This window comes from Hippoglossus hippoglossus, chromosome 16 (assembly GCF_009819705.1).
Source record: "Hippoglossus hippoglossus isolate fHipHip1 chromosome 16, fHipHip1.pri, whole genome shotgun sequence".
Lineage (NCBI taxonomy): Eukaryota > Metazoa > Chordata > Actinopteri > Pleuronectiformes > Pleuronectidae > Hippoglossus > Hippoglossus hippoglossus.
In genome coordinates this window covers 4259680-4281114 of record NC_047166.1, presented here as the reverse complement: position 1 = coordinate 4281114, position 21435 = coordinate 4259680, and the positions used below count along the sequence as shown (strand labels likewise).

General features: G+C 41.7%; 1 protein-coding gene and 2 long non-coding RNA genes across 4 annotated transcripts; 2 read left to right on the top strand and 1 right to left on the bottom strand.

The window, feature by feature from the left end:
* Window positions 1–818: 818 nt before the first annotated feature.
* On the top strand, window positions 819–20307 carry LOC117776295. Its single transcript, XR_004616416.1, has 3 exons — window positions 819–1032; window positions 18336–18343; window positions 20297–20307. It is a non-coding gene; the product is annotated as an uncharacterized LOC117776295 (long non-coding RNA).
* Window positions 1189–1723, top strand: LOC117776296. Its single transcript, XR_004616417.1, has 2 exons — window positions 1189–1328; window positions 1449–1723. It is a non-coding gene; the product is annotated as an uncharacterized LOC117776296 (long non-coding RNA).
* Window positions 3800–21058, bottom strand: paqr6 (progestin and adipoQ receptor family member VI). Of its 2 annotated transcripts, none has more exons than XM_034610079.1 (8): window positions 20838–21058; window positions 10436–10707; window positions 9957–10084; window positions 8904–9109; window positions 7068–7194; window positions 5326–5422; window positions 4863–5007; window positions 3800–4170 (listed from the first exon to the last, which is right to left on the bottom strand). In XM_034610079.1, the coding sequence occupies exons 1-8, from the start codon at window positions 20896–20898 to the stop codon at window positions 3905–3907; spliced, it is 1302 nt and encodes a 433-aa protein (XP_034465970.1). In that variant the 5' UTR covers window positions 20899–21058; the 3' UTR covers window positions 3800–3904. The 2 variants fall into 2 exon arrangements, with proteins under 2 accessions (XP_034465970.1, XP_034465971.1); XM_034610080.1 differs by lacking the exon at window positions 20838–21058 and adding an exon at window positions 17828–17994.
* Between the last annotated feature and the right edge of the window lie 377 nt (window positions 21059–21435).

The window sequence follows — 21435 nt, the reverse complement described above, 5'->3', positions numbered from 1 at the left end:
TTTGTTTTAAGATGTGGCACTTTGAAATTTCTCATTCTGACAAAATGTGTCCATAATGTCCCAAATCCTGAAAAACAACAGGATACATGAAGAATTTAATAGAATTTAAAGTCTTTGGTTCAATCTCAGGATTTTGACCCTGGTTTCAAAGATTTCTGGAATAAAATCCTCTCGTCTGGGAACATGTGGAACAATCGGGCTCGAGGGACAAATATCGGCCAGAATTTCTTGTTAGATTATTTATTGTAGCACGTTTTTTATTAATCCAACAGTTAGTTTTCCTGCAAATGAATGGTCAGGGATTCAAACCCTCCTGTTGTGCGGCTCTGCCCTCTGCTGGTCACCGCTCAGACTCAAACTGCTTTCACAAGGAGACGAATCTGCAATTGTCTTATAACAAATATATATTATTACCCAATTTTCACAGTCAACATTATTCAAAGTCAGTGTTTTGGTTTTAGATAATAGGCTTTAATGCAGGATACATATATTCATGTAATATGCATGTGTTTATCAGAAGAGCTGCAAGGATTAGTGGCAACCATTTTCAAATTCAAATATTTGTTTGATTGATTCCTTGTTTTTATTTTACATGAACTGGTTCTTGCTTCTTAAACACAAGGGTGTGATGCTTTTCTTTGTCATATATGATGACAAAAGAATGATGATGACATGATAATAAAAGAATATTTTGGGGTTTTAGATTAGGAAAGTATTTGTTATTAACATATATCTACTAAAATTATATTATAACCCTAAGACATCAATGGTACAATTACACCAAATACCTTGAAATGATTCCATTGACAATGATCACATTTATAAAAGGCTTAATTTATTACACAGGTCTAGTACAACAAAGTAGTAAATTACAAAATTATACACAGCAAAGAACAAGTACGTATTTACACATTTTAAGAGCAGTTTCACGTCATTTCTCCTGGATGAGGAACAAACGGAGCATTTTATCAAAAGAAAAAGTCTCATAAAAGTTTTGTAGAGGCACCAGTAACTTTTTCAAACCCAGTTTTTGTATTGGTCCATCCTGCACTCGTCTTCATTCTGCACTTCACGTTATCAAACATCCTTCAATACCCCTGGATAATTACAACCTGCATTACCTTGTTCGCTGAGGAGTAAAAGAACAAAGTTTACAGGACAGAAAAACCTTCAGAGTAACAGTGATCTGGATTTATAATCAACATTATGGTCAGAATAAATAAAACTGTATCGTAGAGGCGATACCACGGTGGATACTGAGCCCATGAGAGTGAGTGAGATGACAAATCATATTGAAAAATAAAAAGCAGCTCAATAATAAAAGGAGTGTGGGTGGAACCGCATCAGAGGCCAGAAATGATGCGGTTCCAAGAATCAACAGGGTGAGACGGACGAACGCTGTAAGACGAGGACCGGGGAGAGAATAAAAATCGGTCGGCGCTCGGCAGCAGTGGAGAAACAACACAAGGGTCAGTGCAAACCACACTGTGGGCAAAACACACTGACATAAAGAACACAACTTTCATACTGTGCACACTAACCTCCACAATATCTTAAACAATGCCCTAACGCAAAAAGTGTGTGTGTCTGTGAGTGTGAGTGTGTGTGTATGATTCTACATATTTCTGACATTTCTACATCAGCGTCCGACGTGGACCTGAAACTCACCTCAATCCCATAATATCACATACGTTTCCCTCTCTCACTAAACTCTCTACCATCACGGATAAACCCTGTGTGAGTGTGTGTTAGACGTGTTGTGTTGTGTTGTGTTGGTGGAATTGCGTGTAAATTTTGTGGCATTTTAAAAACATGTTGTATACATACGAGCCTTCCCAGCGGTTTGTCAAGTAACACGAGCGACGTGTGTGTGAGTGCTGCAGCAGAGATGTTTAGTAACGTGGGACTCGTACAGTGCTTCGGCTGCTAGGACGATATCTATAATGAATTATCTCAAATATGCATCTTATCAAGTCATTTTTGTCCATTGATTGTGTCTTGTTTTTCTTAAAATAAAATAAAAGTTAAAAGAATGTATTATCTGAGATTGGCAATAAATTGAAATTTGTGGATTTTGATTTTAAAATGTTATCATTAAACTGCTTCATCTATAAAAAACAAAATAAAGAAAGAGACAGTTTGATCCAGCAGGCTGAAGAATAGTTTTGCCTGAAAACTGCCTGAAAAAAACAAAACCCAAAAATAGTTGCAATCAATTAAATCATGAATCGATGAATCTAATCTCCAAAACATTGATCAGTGCTGGAAAACGCATTTAAAAACATTTTCCTCTCGTTTCAAGGTTCAACAATGGTCAAAAATAACTTGTTAAGATGGACTTTGTTTCAGTGTGAATCAGTAATTTATTAACACTTATATTTATCATCTACACCCACCCTCAAAAAAAAGAGAAAACAAAATCCTCTTCAATCCCATTTCTGCACCTAAAATAAGCAATAAATAACCACAAAGTTGTACAAACACACGATCATTATTATTTCAGTGGTAAATGTAAACAGCCGTCTCCACGGAAACAATGAGGGAACACAGGATATCAAGTGTGTTTCTGTTTACTGCAACATCACAGTAATATGTCTCCGAAACTACAGGAACGTCCTTTTCTCCTCAAAATGTCTCTTAAACCCACAGACATATGGAAAATCTTCTAAAGTCAAATTGTTTCTTTTTAAAGGTGTAATTACACGCGATGGATGTTCAGGATGGATCTTATTATACGTTACGGAAAGAACAAGAGAGAGACGGCGTCGGAGCAAATTGTTGGAGACCCTCAGGGGGCATGAGGCCACTAGAACGCTGCCATGGAAACAAGTTATAAAAACGGTACCTGTCTTTTAATCATCGCCGCACTGGAACTTTTCTCTTTTTTCCCCTCCCCCTGTTGAGGCAGATTGTGGGGTTCATAATTAGGCCGGGCAATCAGAACGAGAGCCGCGGTGGCCTGCGAATCAATTCCAGTCGGCGCAGGAGTGGAATCAATAGGTGGATGTATAAGAGCCGGCAATCCAATCTGCATTGCATTATGTGGAGCTGCTTCATGCACGGAACAACAACCAGCGGCACTAACCAGGAAGTCCGGATACAAGGAGGAATCTCAATAGATCCTTTTCGTGAAGTCGAGGAGAGTTCGGACCCCGGGGATCATGTCATCAATAGAAAATCCCTGCAAACTGCGACTCTAAAACGTTTCCAGTTGGAGATTTAGACTTGTAGTGGTCTACAGCTACAATAAGGCACTTGTGTGTGTGTGTGTGTGTGTGTGTGTGTGTGTGTGTGTGTGTGTGACGACAGCTTCCTTCAACCCAGAGCCTCGTTTCAAATGCACGTGGAAAAATACACAGATTAGAGCCCGACCGATTCAGGGCTCGGCCGATATGAGCCGGTACAGACGAAACAGTATGAAAACTCATTTTATAAAATTAAAGGTTTATAATTTAAATCGTGATTTATTTTTGAATTCTATATATTTGCAGTATTTGTGTTTTTTTTTCAATTTATAGTTATTTATAATAAAGTTTAAAATATCAATTACATTTCCTCCGTTTCCAAGGCATCTTAGGACCAGTGGTCATTTTTTAAAATCTACTTATCAGATGATATATCTGCCACTGATCTATCGGTCGAGCTGTAAACAGACGTTTTCAGACGTTTTCATCCTCTCACACACCAACTTGGTGAGACAGGAGAAAATAAGGCTTCAGTAAATGTGACTGGGTCGTCAGCTTCTCAGTAAACACGTGAACAAATACTTCAGTTGTTAGAAAAAAAACGCTTCAGCACCCGACGTATCAAAAAACTTTATCTCAGAACGATAAAACTATTGGTGTTAGAGAAGCACTACAGTGAACTGTTAATATCATCTCTGACACACAAATCAAACGCACCCTCAGTGCCCCTTGCAGTCGTGCTTGGACGTGTGCGGCGGGTTGGCGCCGCGGCACGGATTCCACAGCAGCGGCGCGCTGAATATGCCGATGATGCCGAGGTTGAGGACGAGGCTGACGACCAGCACGCCGATGGTCCCCAGGAAGGAGGGCGTGTCTCCGTGGGCCGCCAGCCACGCCTTCCGCTGCGCCATGTCCGCCAACACGCCCTCCATCTGGAAGTGGGTCCCCACCACCGCACAGACGTGGAAGAGCTGGTGGCTGTGGCCTGTGGGAAGGACGACGACACAATATATATATTATTATATATTAATATTTCACCTCACACACACACACACACACACACACACACACACACACACACACACACACACACACACACACACACACACACACACACACACACACACACACACACACACACACACACACGCCTGTTTCAAAACTTTCAGTAAAACAAAGATTTTTTTAAGAGATTCTACATTTTCTAAACATTAAGTTCTTTGTTGCTGCAGCTCCTCCTCTGACTTTAAAAGCGAGTGAACCTCGGCCAGACATTTGTAGACAATGAGAACTTGTGTGAAACTTCACCAAAATAAATAATTGAGGCAACAATCAAAAGACACAGGTAGAAACAGTTTGTTTAAGTTTACGTGATATAGAAATAAAAGGGCTTGTTTGATGCACGGCTGCTGTTTTGTGTCGATTGTCCAGAGTCAGCAGGGAAACGCTCAAGAACAAAAAGACGGCAAATATAAAAGTTACAGCCCCGTGAGGAGGAGAAAAACAAACAGAACTGACGTTATTCTTTTTCATATTTAAACTCATGCAGGTACACTTGTGGTCAACAATTGCACTGCAGCTCCTGGGGGAAGAATCCTGGTTCTTATTTCCTCACAGACTCGGTGATGAGGTCGATGCGTTCACTGTCATTTTGCCTCATTTTCTTAAGGAACTTACCGATGTAGTCGAAGCGTCCCGGCGCCAACCTCTCCGGGAGGTGGGCGGTAAACAGGAAGCAGGTGAGGAAGGCGAAGAGGAGGTGGTAACAGTGACTGGACAAGGCGCCGCTCGAGCTGCAGCTTCCCCCGCAGCACAGGAGAATCTACACAAAGAGATTTTAGATGTATTCAGATCAACAGAGTTATCATACAGCCGTTCACAAGCCAATCAGGTTACAACATTTCTAACCTTGAGAACCAACAAGTGACTTGTGCACAAACTAAGAATTAACTAGTTGAAGTGGCACATTTACGTGTGATTGGGGAAATGAAATCAGTAAAAAACATGGCTCTGAACTTTTGTTGTAATGCAAACACATGAAACAATAAAACGTTTTACAAAATACAGAAGTTCAAAGTGGAAATTCAGGTTTCAAACGTGCATCTATTAAATAATTTGAATAACCAGTAGTGACGCTCACCCTGTAAAACAAAGGGACAGTGTCAAATAGAAACGGGACGACGAACGCTCCTGTTCTCAGAGCTTTACTCCTCTGGGGGAACTGAAGCTCCAGGAACCTGCACAGACAGAAAGAGGCAAATAATCATCAACTTCTTCTAATCAATACATATACAAACTCCAAGAATTAAAATTATTAACATATAATGATTCCCTGGGATATTTGAGGAATTGTCAAAAAAGCGGCAAATCTCACAATGTCACAGAAAGAGAAAAATGATTCCTGAGCATTACAGCATCTTTCCACCAAGTTTCATTGTAACACGCTCAGTAGTTTTTGCTTAATCCTGAAAACTATCAAACAAACAAACACTGACGAAAACATAACCTACGTGATTTAAGTAATGACAGAAACACATTAAAAGGAGAAATAAGAGGTCTTGACCTTAATATGTTATGATTTGGCTCCTTAAATTTGAACATGTCCCCAACATCCACTAACCTTTTTTTTATTAATTAGTTTTTTATTGCCATGTATTCGTCAAGCACATTGTAACCTTGTATATACAAATATTATTATTTTTTAGTTTCTCATTCCTCCTTGTGTGTTAATTAGGTTTTTTGCAAAGTTAAAAAGTCCAGAGTCTTTGGTGAATGAAGCTTTTCTCCTCCACAGAAAACACTGAAGCTCCTCGAACACCTCGTTCAGGCGTCACATGACATCACAAAGCTCCACATTTCATAGTCTGACCCCCCCCCCCCCCCGACGAAGCCAGAGCGGAGGCCGACAGTTTGTGAGAGTGAAACAAAGTGTTGAAGAGAGGAGAGGAGCTGCAGGCAGGGACAGTCTGAGGAAAGTGTTTCTGAACATTAGAGCCTGTAAACATGTTCAAGTAACAACCCAAATTAAAACAAAGAACCTGAATATCAGCAGAATTCAAACCGAAGACATAAAAAGGTGCTGATGATTTTGGAAACTCTTCTGAAACACGCTGATCGCTCTGTGGAGTTTGTTTAGGCAGATGAGTAACAAGAAATTCCAGAAACGAACTTCTGTTTGAGGTTATTCATTTATGCAAACACTCCAGTCTGGTCGGCCTCAACTTCTCAGACCTCACACGTTAGTTTTCCTGTGTCAGGCTGCAGTTGTTATGTAACCGCTGTTGTTATGCAAACTCAGGAGCGCTTGACTCCAGCGTCGGACACGGAGCGAACACTGAGCTGCACAGAAGTAAAGACACTCAACAACAGAACAAATGATCTCTTATCAAGAGTCGGATTAACGCAGATCCAAATTAAACTTCAGTTCAAGTCAGTGACGTTCTCCAGCCTCTGAATGTGGGTCAGTGGGTCTTTATGAGACTGGAGGTATTTAGTTAGTCTGGGATTCAGCGCAGGGTTAAAGTGTCACATGTTGGTGTAAATGCTCTTTCACTGACTCTTTCCATCCTGGCAAGAACCCAAGTCTGAGGGAAGCTTGAAAACCTTTGTATTATCCTGACGGTTTCTGTCCTCAACAACAAAACCCTTCGTCCTGACATCTACTTTCAGTACTTTCAACCCGAGAGCCTCCCCATACAAGGTGGTTCATGTTTAATGACCTTGAAAACGTGCTCTGGTAAATATGGTGTAGATTTATAGGTAAAAAAGGACAATTTTATCTAAAATTAAATTAAATCCACGACACAATACAGTGTGCAAAACCTAAAAGGGGTGAACAGTTCCTGAAGCCACAGAATACTTCCACAGAAATCACCGTATTACCTGGAATAGCAGGACAGACTCGTACAGAACAACGTGTTTCCAATGGCAATGGGGACAAAGTGTTGATGGAGGAAGCTGTTCACCCAACAGTCAGGCATCACGTAGTATCCGTAGCTTATGGCACAACCTTAAAAAACAAACACACAACAATATGAAAGTGTTAAATTGGATCTATCCATCTTGACTTGAAGTTTAACATAGGTTTTTGTATTTCCCTTCATCTCCGGTACAGGTTTCCTTATTTTCGTGTAGATTTACACATTAGTACATGTAGGTATAAATGGGTTTTTTATATAAGTAAGAGTGTTGTGTGTACATATCTTTTGTAACCATTGTTTTTTTAAAGGTGCAAAAAACAAATAGTTAAAAAATGTATGAAACCAGGTGAATCTCTTAAGATTTGTATTTAAATTTCAAGAGTCATTTAAAAGGAAAGTGTAAATAACTTTATTTAAACTGAATAATTTGAGTTAATTTAAGGCCACAACCTGCAGATTATTTAATTCTACTAGCAGTGTTGTTTCTGATTCAACCACTAGGGGTCGCTAAAGTAGGAAAGGTCAAAATTTTACACATTGTGGCTTTTAACGTTTTTAGACTTGAAATAAAATTGTTTAATAAACGTTGTGTCAGATAAACTGCTCAGGTGAAAACTGTACTGGAACAACCAGAAAGTAAATAAATAAATAAAAAACTATACATGTTATCTTCTTCTCTAGAGGAGCTGCTGCACTGTGTGTTTAATTCCCTCAGCCTTGAAGTGTTTGTAATAATTTTATTTTCTCCTACTCTGCAGCAGCTCTAATCTAAACAAACACTTTAAAACATTTTAAACAAGACCAATCTTGGCTGGAGCCACGTTGTTTTGAAGAGGCCCTCGGGTGATGGTCTGTGTGTGGGGATCATAAACATTCACATCATGACAAATGTACCATAACCTGAAATGCAACTGTGAATTAATACAGCGATGCATTGTGTGTTTTAAGATAAAAAAGGTCAGTGCTAATGAAATAAATCTGCATGCACTTAAAAGTGGACGGGCGGCAACAGCAGCTGCTGCCCGGAAAAACAAGTTTTTCCAAGGAGCACTTGTGCAACAAGCTCTGAGTTCCTGTAAAATGTGTGTTTTTTGTTTATTCTCTTTATGGAGTCTCTGACAGGGAAATATTACTCACAGGAGAAATGGTTGTGAGGCCAAGCAAACATTTACTGGGGCGCTGATAAGCCGCGAAACAAATCATTTCTCAAGAAAATATGGAAATCAGACATCCAGCTGACAACCACAGCAGGGACAGAAGTCAAATACACACAACAATACTGTTTGTGTCATTTGTCACGCAAACAAAAAACATGACAGGTCAGTGTCCTTGGAAACGAGGATTTCTACAAACAGCCTCATGATAAACAAGATTTCATCTTATTTAAACCTGTTTATTCTGCATTTCAGAGGTGATTTTACTTCTGGTTCCAATTTTAGATTCCTCAGATGGCCGATGACACAAAGTAGAGCCTGAGGATTTATCGTTTGGATGATAAGATCTACTGATATGAGCATTTCACAGACATATCAGTATGAAAACAATTCAGAAAACATGTTAATTTATGTTAACACTTGATACACGTTTGTCTTCTTAAAGTTCAATTCATTTGGTTGTATCATTTCTTTTAATTTATTTTTCCTGTTGAAAATAACTTAAATTTTAGTGAGTGTGGTGCTCTGCCTTGCTCAAGGGCCACTGAACAGCACAAGCAGCTCTCATTCACCTCTCAGGGTTCAGGATGCATCCCGTTCCCTGCAGCTGTGCAGAGAACCAACATCCCTGTCTCAGGTCTTACCGAGGCTGTAGAGGCTGAGTGCTCCGTAGTCGAAGAAGTAGCAGATGTGGCGGGACTCCGGGGACATGGTGCTGAAGGTGTGGGCGCAGCTGGAGGTGAAGGGGTAAATGCAGATGAGCACCATGTACACCAGCAGGGGCCAGGTGTAGCTGTCGGTCAGGAAGTTCAGAGTGGAGCAGAGGACGCAGAAACGCCACAGGAAATACCTGCCACACAAACACAGCTTTGTCTTTTTCCTTGGTAATAATGCGTCGGGCTCGGAGCGTCGTCTCCATGACAGCGACCGTCCCCCCGTCCCCTCCCGGCTGTTGTGCTTGGACTTTTCTCACATCCTGGACTTGGTCTCGTGTTTATTTTCATTCCGGCTTATCTCATTTTCGGAGGATCCTGCCCTCGACTTTTTCCCATCTATCTGAAAATCTCAGAAATACGTTTTATCCAGCAGTTGATTTCTTTTCCTCCCACGCTGAGAGGAGTTTAAGGGATTACATCACAGATACTAAACACAGATCCTCAGATACTTCCTTTGGGGTTTTTTGGGAAAGAAAACACCTGAGTTCATTTCACTGCTTGTTGTGGTGTTTAATACCAGTTTATTAGTTTCTTCTGGTCTGTTATATTCATACTGTGATACTATATGCAAAAATGTTGAGGAAACACTTCTCAGTCATTGGATGCACTGAAGCCAATCAATCGCAGAAATATTAGCAGCCTGGGGCTTAATTTAAATAAAATTATGAAATACTGGAACATTTCATTCTGAAATTTACTCTTTTTTTGGCTCATTTCAGCACCGAGTGATTTAAATTTGCATTTGCCGGTTGAATATTGAGGCTACAATCTGTTAAATATGACTGGCCGGGCCATGTGTCAATCATATAACAGCCAGTCAATCAGAAAAGACACCCTGTGCAGGCTCGAGCTTTAGAGAGAAGCATGAGGGAGGAGATGTGAAACTATTTTGAGAACAGCAAAACTTTTAACTTAACAAAACCTCTAATAAAAGACTGTGAAGGTGTTAATATGGAAGGTTAATGATGATTTCGTACGCACCATGTCGGGAGGAAGTGGGTCCAGATGTTGATCGTCTCGTTGTTCATCTGGAAGCTGCTGAGGACACAGTCCAGGGCCGAGCTGCGGGGGTGACGGTACCCGGAGATGATGCTGTCCTCTCTGAACACCTGAGGACCGACGGGAGCAGAAAGGGGAACAACTATTAATCCTCCAGGGGAGAATTCAGTCCTGCTCCCAAAGTCTGAAGTTACAAATACAACATGTACGACCATATGATGCAAAGTGCCTTGAGGTAGTTTGTGATTAGGAACTCTACCTTTGTTATTTATGACCTTATGAACTCTTGTTGTTGTGAATATCACAAACTATTTATAATGTGATTATAGTGCATCCTTCAGACATTCTGCATTTACAGCGGAATTAAAAACAAAGTGCGACCAAGGCTTCTAGATACTTAATAAACTTTGTGGGGATTTAGTTTTATCGGTTCATAGTATTGAGTTGTGTTCCTTCTTTACCGTCGGGACCTGGTGGATGTTGAAGAGCTGCGGGAGTTTGATGCTGAGCATGTCTGTGGGCAGTCTGATCGCCCCCCTCCCTCTCTGACAGACCTCCTGGAGCCTAGCTCGGCCCCCCCGGCACAGCACCAACCACACGGGGTAGTCAAACACCCGGACCCGGGCGCCTTGTCCGGGACTGTCGGGCTCCCATCGCAGGCAGCGTCCCCAGCCCTGGCTCCACCCACCTCCGACGCCAGTACTGGCCCCGATCCCCCGCCACACTGGAAACACTGCAAGGACACAGAGGAAAGATTCAAATAGCAGCAGCAACCATTTCCTACGAGACACAAGGGTGGACCATAGACTGTAAAGATGGATGACATGATAGCGTCCCAAAAAGTAAAGCTAAAGCATCTCAATCATTGGCTGCAAAGGGTCATAAATCCAACCTCCTCCACGTTAATAGAAGGGACATGGACCAAACTAAAAAGTTTTCCAAGTTCTAAGATTGCTCGAGCACATGCATCAGTGGGACCTCGTTGCTCCATCACCTGATTGGTACTGTGCAGACTCTGGCTCCAAGTGCACAAGATGGCAGCGTTCACGGGGTCAATCTATGGGGAGGACCTATAATTTCCGTTGTATCGAGCAAACACACACTAAGAACACACCACGGTGTTAAACCAGTAACTGTCTGTGGGCCACGCACGCACGCGTGCACACACACACACGCCTGCTGAGAGTTTGCTGCGGTCTTAAAAACACATGTAACAAGCAAAGCATCTCCCACAGGGAAGTTCAGACACCGACAGGAGACGCAGCCGATCCGTTCTACCAGTCTGCACGGCTGCTAGCTGGAGTCACTTTTATTCAGTTGTTCTTCAGGCTGTTTGTTGAGGAGCCACGTTCACTGGACTCAGACTGTACAAGCAACACACAGCTCAGAGTAAGGAGGGGGGGGGACAAGTGGCTGATGAAGCACTTGATCTTAAACAACTTTTTAGTCGTGAACTAATTCTTTTCAATGTGACATAATGGAGTCGTCCGCAAATCGGATCTCTGGACAATGTGTTCAACTTTGCACTGCTCTCATCCTATCCACCGTGGACCTTTGTACTTGTATTGAGTACTTAATATGTTGTGTACTTAATGTTGTGTACTTAATATGTTGTGTACTTAATATGTTGTGTACTTATGTATCCTGTTTACTTGTATGTTTACAATGGGGATCAGAGAGAAACGACATTTCAATCCAGGTCCTGTGGATATAAAGTTGACTTTGAGATGATGATGTAATAAATAATATAATTAATATAATATGACAGATGTGTGAAGTGTGAAGTCTTTGTTGACTGGAGCTGACACTGAGAACAATCTCCTATTGAGACGTCCCCAGACATCAGAGTGAAGAAAGCAGAGCATTGTCACGCTGACAGAGAGCGAGAGCGATAACAACATGTTTGTGTGACACCACATTACAGCAGCAGTCATTCTCCAGTCTGCAGAAGGGAAACATCAGAAAGAAAGATATATTTATTTCACCACAAGATGTTTTAAACTTCACAAACTGGACCTGGACAATATTACTCATCACGTTTGGTCTCCTGCAGTCGAGCAAGGACCAAGATGTGTATTTGGTTGAAATCAATTACTGCAAAATAAACAAAATGTCCTTAATAACAAAAACTTGAGATTTACTATTGCGTGACCCCTTATTCATATTTTGTTTTTATTGAGCATGTTCCAAACTCGCTGTGACTTCTCGGGCCAAACTATCCCAGGATTTCTTGCATGCCAGTGACTAAGCGAACAAGCCGGCGATGTAAGATGCCGTAAGTGCGATTGCTCAAAGTAGTAAATGATGCAACAGTAAGAGCAGGAGAAGCTGGTGATGCAAACAGGAAATCCTCCGCAGACCAGACCGTCTCATTTCAGTTCGTCCTCCGCAGCCCGGTCTGTCTTCAGAGTCCTGAGGATGTGGACAATGGCTCAAGCCAGCCCCATCCTTCTGAATTAAAAATTCATTCATGACATTGCATCCAGCTCATAAATGTAATTTATAAATGTTGTGGTTTCCTGAGGAGGTCAAATATAAAAAAAACTTCACTGACACGAGTAAAAGAATAAATCAGACACTAGGATATTGAATAAATGGATCAATAAGATGTAAACAAGACAAATGTTCAAACCCAGATCCGTCATTAGACCCCGACAGTTGTATTTTCATGGACCTGCCTGTGTCTCATCTATGAGCCCCTCTCTCTCTCTCTCTCTCTCTCTCTCTCTCTCCTCAGAGCTGACGGGACAAAACATTTCCTGACGTCTCTCCTCGTCATATCAGCTCAGACCTTGAGGGGCTCCTCTCTGCAGCAGAGTAGGAACAACGAGCGGCGACCACCACTCGCCGCGGCCCAGCTGCAGCGCCCGGCCTGTTCGCCGTGACAGAGTGAGCTTTGTGGAGACTGAGGCCTTGAGAGCACAGGGGCCAGGGGATGACACCGCACTGGATGGAAATGAGACGCCTTACAAAACACACACACACACACACACATACAAACACACACACACACACAGTTCTACCACGGAGAACATGCACAAGCGCTCAGTGCACAGACATACTTGCACACTGGTACAAATCCTGCTTTCATCACGACAGGAAAACAAAGGCGACAGTGCACACAGGACAAGATTGTGTCGATGACAATAGCAAGGGGAAAAGCCACAGGGTTCACTGCCGTGTGGAAAAAAAAAAAGCTGATCTGAATTTGGATAATTTGCATCGTGTGGTGCCAGCGATGTGAATAGTCAATTTGAGATGTGCTTCTTGCGAACTGAGAGCTGTGACTGATTTAAATTCTACCTCTATGCATGCAAATATATATTATTTATGTACAGATACAGAGAGATAGAGAGCACAAAGCCTCTCCTCCTCAGCAGCGACATAAAGAGACGTCTGTGCACTTCAGCTCCACGGAGCCTGGTGACCCAGAGGAAGTATGTCAGTGTGTCCTGTCACGCTGTCCGACTACATGAGCAACAATCGTGTGACAAAGACGCTGTGCATGCACGCTACCCATTTCACTTCCACACACACACACACACACACACACACACACACAAGCAGAAGTGTTTGCAGCCTGAGAGCACGACAACGGTGTCGTCAACTTCAAACACAAGATTTAACTCGAGTCAGCATTTTTAAAAATTTGTTGCCAATGATCCTCAATGATCCCGTGATGTTGCTACACTGATATGTAGCATCACACAACCGTGCACGAGCCAAAAGACACTCTCCGCTTGTCACCACACCCGTCTTTCCAAGTTCATCCTCCTCGCTTGATGGAAAAGTTTGAGTTTGGACACGCGCGAAAATCGAATTAAAACTTCCCTCAATGAAAGTGGTTAATCCAATCTAGTGCATCCTCGCTCCAAAAAGAACATGGAACATTAGAAGAAGCCTGTTTTCCTGGAGATATACTTTTTCTTTTTTTTTTTTTAAATGAAGCTGCTCCTCCCGTCTTGGCTCAGAAAGCCTGAGTCAGGTGTTGGTTCATATTTGTAGAAGTGACTTAGGAGCCGTTTGCTCTCTGTAATTTCTTTGCAAAAACTATTCTGAACAAACTTTATCTGTTTAAACACAGATAACAGACACATGGTGTTCTTGACTTTGTGCGATAGCCTGGTTTTAAAAGCAGCTGGAAACATCCATCAACTGAAAATATTTGTATGATCTTCACAAAGTCACGGTTCAACACAGAAAGAAAACAGACAGTACTGGCATCTTGTTGTTTTCTCCAGTTTATTTTATTATTTATTTATTTGAACCGAGACAGCTCTCCCCACCTTTTTCTTCAAAACACCAAATAAGGCAAAATATCTTTAAGAGGAATATTGTTTTATTACAAACTCTTCAGGTGCATGGAAGCTGCTCTGGATTCTCTCTGTGACCCGGCACCTGACTGACTTTACCTTTACACACCAGCACATTCCTGCTCGGACCAAAGACTTTACACTGACTTTACACCGCCACGACAATAAAACTCTGCCGTCTCTTTTATGATCTATGAGGAAAAATCATTTTTGGGCCTTAAGGAAATCTTCAGCTGAGACGAATCATCTTGTTTTCCAGCCTCTGTGCTAAGATGTGTTGGCTGAGTTCAGGCGGTAGCTTGGTAATTAGCTCACAGACGTAAGAACAAACAAGAAAAAGCTAATTAGCACGTTTCAGCAAACTTTTCCTGTAAAAATCCACAATAGTTAATACTTTCAGATCACAACACAGAAACTACAGACTGCTGCTCATTTGTCAAAAGGCAAATACTCAGCAATCAGGGGGAGAAAATGAAAGTAATGACATGCACGGTATTTCATCCATCTGCTCGTTTGATCAGCGCCGACCACAAACCACCAGACGGCCGTTGTAACCTGTGAATCTCTCAATTCTGGATTTACCCAAGCGACACTTCCTTCCTCTTCTATTTTTTGGGGGTTCTTCTCCTAACCTCTGAAATTCTTGCCCCTCGCTTGCGATGTCGCCATGTGACCTTTCTCAATGGACGTCTTTATTGGCCCGAGGCTGACAATACGAAAGCTGTGCACGGAGCACGTTGCCCACACAGACCGACAGACGTGCCCTGTGCTGCAAAAATGCCGGACGCGCCTCATTCTTCAGAACATTCCTCTCCTGCTCAAACGTTCGCAGGAGAGGACGACACCGAAAACACACGACCGCTCAGTTCACTGGTGGTTGATGCACAGAGAAAAACAAAGATTCTTTGTGATATTTCTTCATGGTTAATCATAATAATTCCATCTTTTTAATCTGGGAGGGTGTTTCCCCCAGTTTCTCCACCACGTCGAGATTGAACAAGACAGAACAAGTTGAATCCACCTGTTTTGGACTCAACAGACAGGATCAGTTTTTCACGTTAGGAAAACAAAGGTATTGCTCAAAGCTTCAGACGCCTCTGGTTCCACTGAGACTCATTTCTACACGTCCCTGAACATCAGGGCGGAAACGTGAGTCGGCTCCTGTCACGTTCTGCCAGTTAATTCAAATATCTGATACAAAAACATGAATGTACATAAATATTTCTTTTGTTTCAATTCATTTATTTATTCAATTATTTATCTCCGCATTTATTAATGTTTAAAACAAGTATTAACAGCAGCTAATAAGCTGCTCACTTTCTTTTATGGTTTGATCTTTGGCAACTTTCAATCAACATTAAATCTAATTGCTAAACCATTATGATTAGATTCATTTCAAGTCATTTTATCAAGTAAAAACACAGAATATTCTCCAACTGCAGCTTCTGAACTTTTAGGATTTTAGGAATGTGATGACTATTTTATGTCATCATGACTAATTATTGCCATCACTACCTCAATTGATCAGTTAATCATTATAGAAAATAGAGAACAATACCTGCTTTGTCCAAAAATGACTATTAGGATTATTACTATAAAGGATTTGTTTGTATTCAGACTCAATTTGTTTGAATAATCAATATAAATTGTTCCACATCAACTTTTCCGTCGGTCAACTAATAGTTTTCTATGTTTACTCTGCTTCATGTAAAGTGAACAGCTCCAGGTTTTGAACTTCTTGTCAAACAAATCAAGCCACATGAAGATCAGGCCGATTAACTTTTACTCACATGGCTTAATATCCACATCACAAATCTGTCACCGTGCATCTTTCTCAGCATTTTCAGAAGTTTGAATTGATTTTTATTACTTTTATTTAACAAGTTAATCCTTGTAATAAAAACAATCTTTGCATTTGCATCTTCACTGACCCGTCACACAGTATCTGAGTATTTGAAACTTCTGCACACACACCAACAGAAAAAACTTCTAGAACTTCCTTCCTCTTGCTGTTAGTCTGAGGTCACTCTGGAATGTTTTAGTCAAAAAGGTGTTCCTCCATGGTCCCCCCCCCACCCCCTTCCTAGAAATGTGTGTACATTTCACAGGAGAGAAGCTGCTCAGGATTATGTAACAAAGCCCCTATGGGTTCTTACACATCACAATGTAGTTACGCAAGAACAAAGAGGACCACTGTCACTTCACCTACGACGTCTCAAGCGTCAACTGCAATTTGGAAATGTCTTGTTTTTATTATTCATCCAAGAAGAGAAGCTGAAGATGTTGTGAGTTTCTTTGGATTGTGTGCGACTGTCGGCACATTTGACAAATAAAAAAGGGAAACACAATGTTAAACAGAAACTAGTCATCGTTTAAACATGAGACAAAAAGCCTGGACTGGCTGGGTGGGGCGGTGCAGACCCCGACCCCCGACCCCCGTCATGTTCTGTTTGTTATCCTGACTGCAGACCTCATCGGCTTCTACTGCACATGACACATTCTTCAAATCTCCTGCCAGGCAGAGAAATCTAATTATGACCGGTTGCATATACAAACTGAGAGAACTCTGCAAAAGGGCTGATATGGCAAAACTATGTATTTCAGTAGATATCGATGATTATCACGATTTATTTGATCCATTTTCTTATATATATATATATATATATATATATAAAAAACAGATAACTTGTTGACCTTTGCAGCCTGTTACTTTTACTTTCACGCCCTGTATGTGTGTTTTTTTTAAGCTGGAGGTCTAAGAGTTCCTTTGGGAAAATTGAAAATTTCAAGAGTAAAACTGGACATTGGAGCTAAAGCTCTTGTTCTTGTCAAAAACCAGTCAGTGGTTTTAAATGGTAAGTTTCTTAAAAAAAAGCAAATTAAAACACTTAATTAACACTTAAATGTTACCTCCATGATTTATTAGTTTATGAAGATACTGAATGCCTCAATTTCTTATCTATGAATCTATCTATCTATCTATCTATCTATCTATCTATCTATCTATCTATCTATCATCCCTCCATCCCTGCTACATGTTTGCAGTCTCCTCAAACACACACACACACACACACACACACACACACTTCTACATGTGAGCTGATGTAAAAAGGTTTTTAGATCCGTGCAAACATCCAGAGTCTGGAGAAGTAACAGCAGAGTCTGGAAACGCCTCCAGAGCAACAGCTCATGAAAAAGCCCGTTGGTCACATGTTGTTCATTCTCACAATGACTCAATCCTTCACGTCTCTCTATTTCCCACGTGTGTGTGTCTGTGTGTGTGTGTGTGTGTGTGTATGTGTGTGTGTGTGTGTGTGTGTGTGTGTGTGTGTGTGTGTGGGTGTGTTTCCTGCTGTGAGAGAACAAACTGTGCAGGAATCCAACGAGAACACACAGATGCAGAGAGAGAAAGAGGCGAAGACTCAAAGCTGCAAAACTACAACCAAAGCAGCGATGGGGGGAAAAAACTGCATCTCCGCGTTTTTTTTCTTTTCTTTTTACGTTAATCCCGCAAAAAATCCTGAAAGTGTCCGCACTCACCTCGACCCTCCGGCATGCGGAGGTTTCACGATTCCTCCTCTTGTGTCTGCGTTAAAAAGACTTTAGCGTGAGAGTGTGGGCCTGTTGTCCTGCTGCTGCTCTGCTCACTGAGCGTGTGTCCGTGTGCGTGTCTGTGTGTGTGTGTGTCTGTGTGTGTCTGCCTCCTTTTCTCTTGTCCCTCGCGAGCCAGTAGGAAGCGCGGCTCGTGCTCACGTGGATCTGAGGAGCAACAACAACACGAGCCATGTGTAGCTGCGGCTCTGCGCGCGCTCCGCTCTGCTCACGTGACCGAGAGCGATTCATCGACGAATCGACCGAAGCTTTGATCGAGACCGGTTTTTATTTTAATTTCTATTTATTTTAATATATATAATTTCATTGTTTTAATGCACAAGCAACCAAATGTGCCATTTTTCTCTTTTTGGGCTTTTGTATGTTTTTCTTCATGATGTATTTTACATTTAAAGTCTCGATATCTTAAGATGCTTCATCATTGATGGATTTGGAGGCTTTTTAGTTGTGAGATGAATTATGTCATTGAAAAGTAGCTCAACTGACTTAAAAGACACAAAATGATCATGACCAGGTCTAAACAAACCAAAAAGAGAAACAAAATGACGACAAATATGCACAAACACAATCACAAGGGGCACAAGTTATAACAAAAGATAACAAAAAAATAGGAAAACATTACACAATATGTTACAACTATTACCAACAGAACATCGGTACCGAGGTCAGAACAACCACCGACCATCCCATCCCGTGACAGCGATGACCTCACTGACCCACAGATGATGTCATTCACCGTCACCGGCTACATTCGGGATGTTCCTCCGCATCTTTCAGCCAAACTGACAAAGACGACTAAAGCGTCCCCGAGGTTACAGGAAGTCCCGTCGCCTTTGAGCAACTCCTTCAATCACAGGAGTTTGTGGCAGAGGAGGCTTCACGTGGACCTGTGGGGGACGCTGCTTTGTCCAAACACCAACCAGAGAGGACATCCTGTTTCTATGTCAACACAACTTTCCATCAAATCACGTCTCTGCACACGACCTTGTTTGTTTTCATGCAAACTCTGAGCAGTGTCACACAAAAGGTGTTTTTACTACGACTTCCTGGAGGTTCAGTGACCTCCACGGCCCCGCTCGGCTTCCTGATACGTTTCCACACTTTGTTTACATGATCATCATTAACTGTGTAAATATAAAAACTGCAAGATTACAACTTGAACTTGGAGTCACTGCTTGTGAGTCAATGTTGTTGTTAAAGCAAGTCACTTCTTTTGATTGGCATGTTTCCAGAAAGCAAATTAAAACATTTTGAATAGATTATTACTAGGAATTCTTCAAATATCAGGCAGAATCCCACTAAATAAAATGATTTTAAAAACGTTCTCCTGTTCCCAGTTTGTGTACTTGATCATTAGTAACACTATAAATATAAAAATGCGAAATTAAAACTGGATTCTAGACCATCCAGTTAGTACCTGTTAAAACGAGTCACTGATTTTTAGTGTATTTTTAGTGCTTTAAAAAAAAAAAAAAGCAAATTAAAATATATAATTCACTGATATATTATGTGCTGCAGAGACACACCTCACGAACCTCCAGATCAAATCTATCTGATCATATAACTTTTTAAAATATCAGACTGAGTGAAACAGAGAAAGAAATCATTTTAAAAACATTCTCATTACCACAGTTCAAATTAAAATTCAGCAGCCGCACTGAAATCATGATACAGGGACATATTTCACAGGTTGTGTCACATGCTCCTCCGCCTCTTTGAGATCATCGTGTTTGTGTTCTACAGACAGAGTGTCTGTAATAGTCCAGTACAAGCTCCTGCATTCAAATCTAAAACTGAAGTATTTTCAGCTAAAAGTAATAATATCCAATTAAAAGCATTCTTTGGCAGAAAAACACAGATATATACAATATATTATCAGATTTTCTTTACGATTGCAGTATTTTTATGTTATAGTTGCTCATTGTGGAGCCAGATTTACATCAACTATTGTAAGTTAATTACATGGTTTGAAGGTAAAATGTCAAAACTATTATAGAGATTATAACTGTAAGCAAATCTGAGAAGTATAAGGAAAACAGAGAAAAGTACTCGAGGACTGTAACTGTGGACGACTTAAACACAAACAGCTTCACTAAAGGTGAGAAAATATAAAGAGAAAGAGTTAAAGTAAAAGAAAATATAAAAAAGGATTAAAACAGATAAAGTATTCATCTTATTTGACATCTTTTAAGTGGACGCAGCATCATGAACACAGCATCCCCTGTTTTACAGACGTGTTTTTGATTATTGTCTAAAATGAGGAAACATGAATGTAATGTTCCTGAGTATTCTTCAGCACATTCAGTTCCCATAAGTGGGAGTGACTTACTGAGTAAAAGCTCTGAGGGTCTCTGTAAGAGGAAGAGGAGTGGGTTTACTGAAACCTTCAGTTCTTAGAAAGAGAAGCAGTCGTTGTGATTGTGATGAGAAACCGCTGCTGAGCTCATATGTGACAACGGGGCACAGAAACACGCGCTGACCTTCCGGCTTCACGTGTCCGATCAGATCAATGCAGACCATGAATCAAGCAAATCCAGAGAGGTTTTTTTTCATCCTCTGGGAATAAAAAAAAACTTCCATTCTCACTTCCCAGTCTCCCTGTTCCAACCAAACAACCCCCCCCTCGCCCTCGCCCTCCTCCTTTCTTCCTCTGCCTCTGCACATTCCTGCTGTAACCGAATAAAAACACTGCTGGATCCTCCAGTGTTGAAATCCCAGCCCGAGGGCCCAGACTTTCCTCTATCCTCCCCTGGATGTGGCTGAAAGCTTGTGTTTCCCCACGGAGACACGAGGCCGGGAGGACAGGAGCTGCGGCATCATCAGCATGAGAGCAAACATGGGTGGCGTCAACATTTGTAGAGGGTTTTTTATGCAAGAGAAGGACTGGTGTGCACATGTGAAGTCCAGATACTCCCCCCAAAAAAAGGCAGCTACTTACGCATAAACTCCAAGCAGGCGAGGCATTTCCCCACAGCCAGCACAGACCCCTGCATGGACATTTCTCACACAGATCACAGGCACTACAGTTTTGAAACTACAAAACTAACTAGTGGGTTAAGTTTGAACCTCTCATCCTGTCCCAGCCGCCCTGTCCGTCCCCTGCGAGGTCCCTGCAGCCCCACAGCTTCACGGGCTCCCAGGAAGAGGCTTGTCTTGGGTCAGTGAGGTTTCCCAACCCCCTTACCCCGGCAGGAAAAAAAAAAATAAAACTGGGCCAGCACAAGTGGCAACCATCCACTGTTGGGGTGGCACTGACCCTGCTGCCAGGGGATTGGTTATTCTGTGCGCTCGGCTAGTGGTGGGCACGTGGCCATGGGGACACAAGAGATCGAGAGGGGGGGGGGGGGGGGGGGGGGGGGGGGGGGAGGAGAGAGGGAGAGAAAGAATGGCACATGGAGACCTAGTTTTTATAGAAGAGGCAGAGATGGGGGTGTCGGGACAAAGGTGTGGAGGTGAGAGGGTTTATGTGAAGTTCACTGTGAGGATTTGAGATTCAGGATTAGTGTGTGGAGCTGCAGCTGAATGTGTTGTAATCG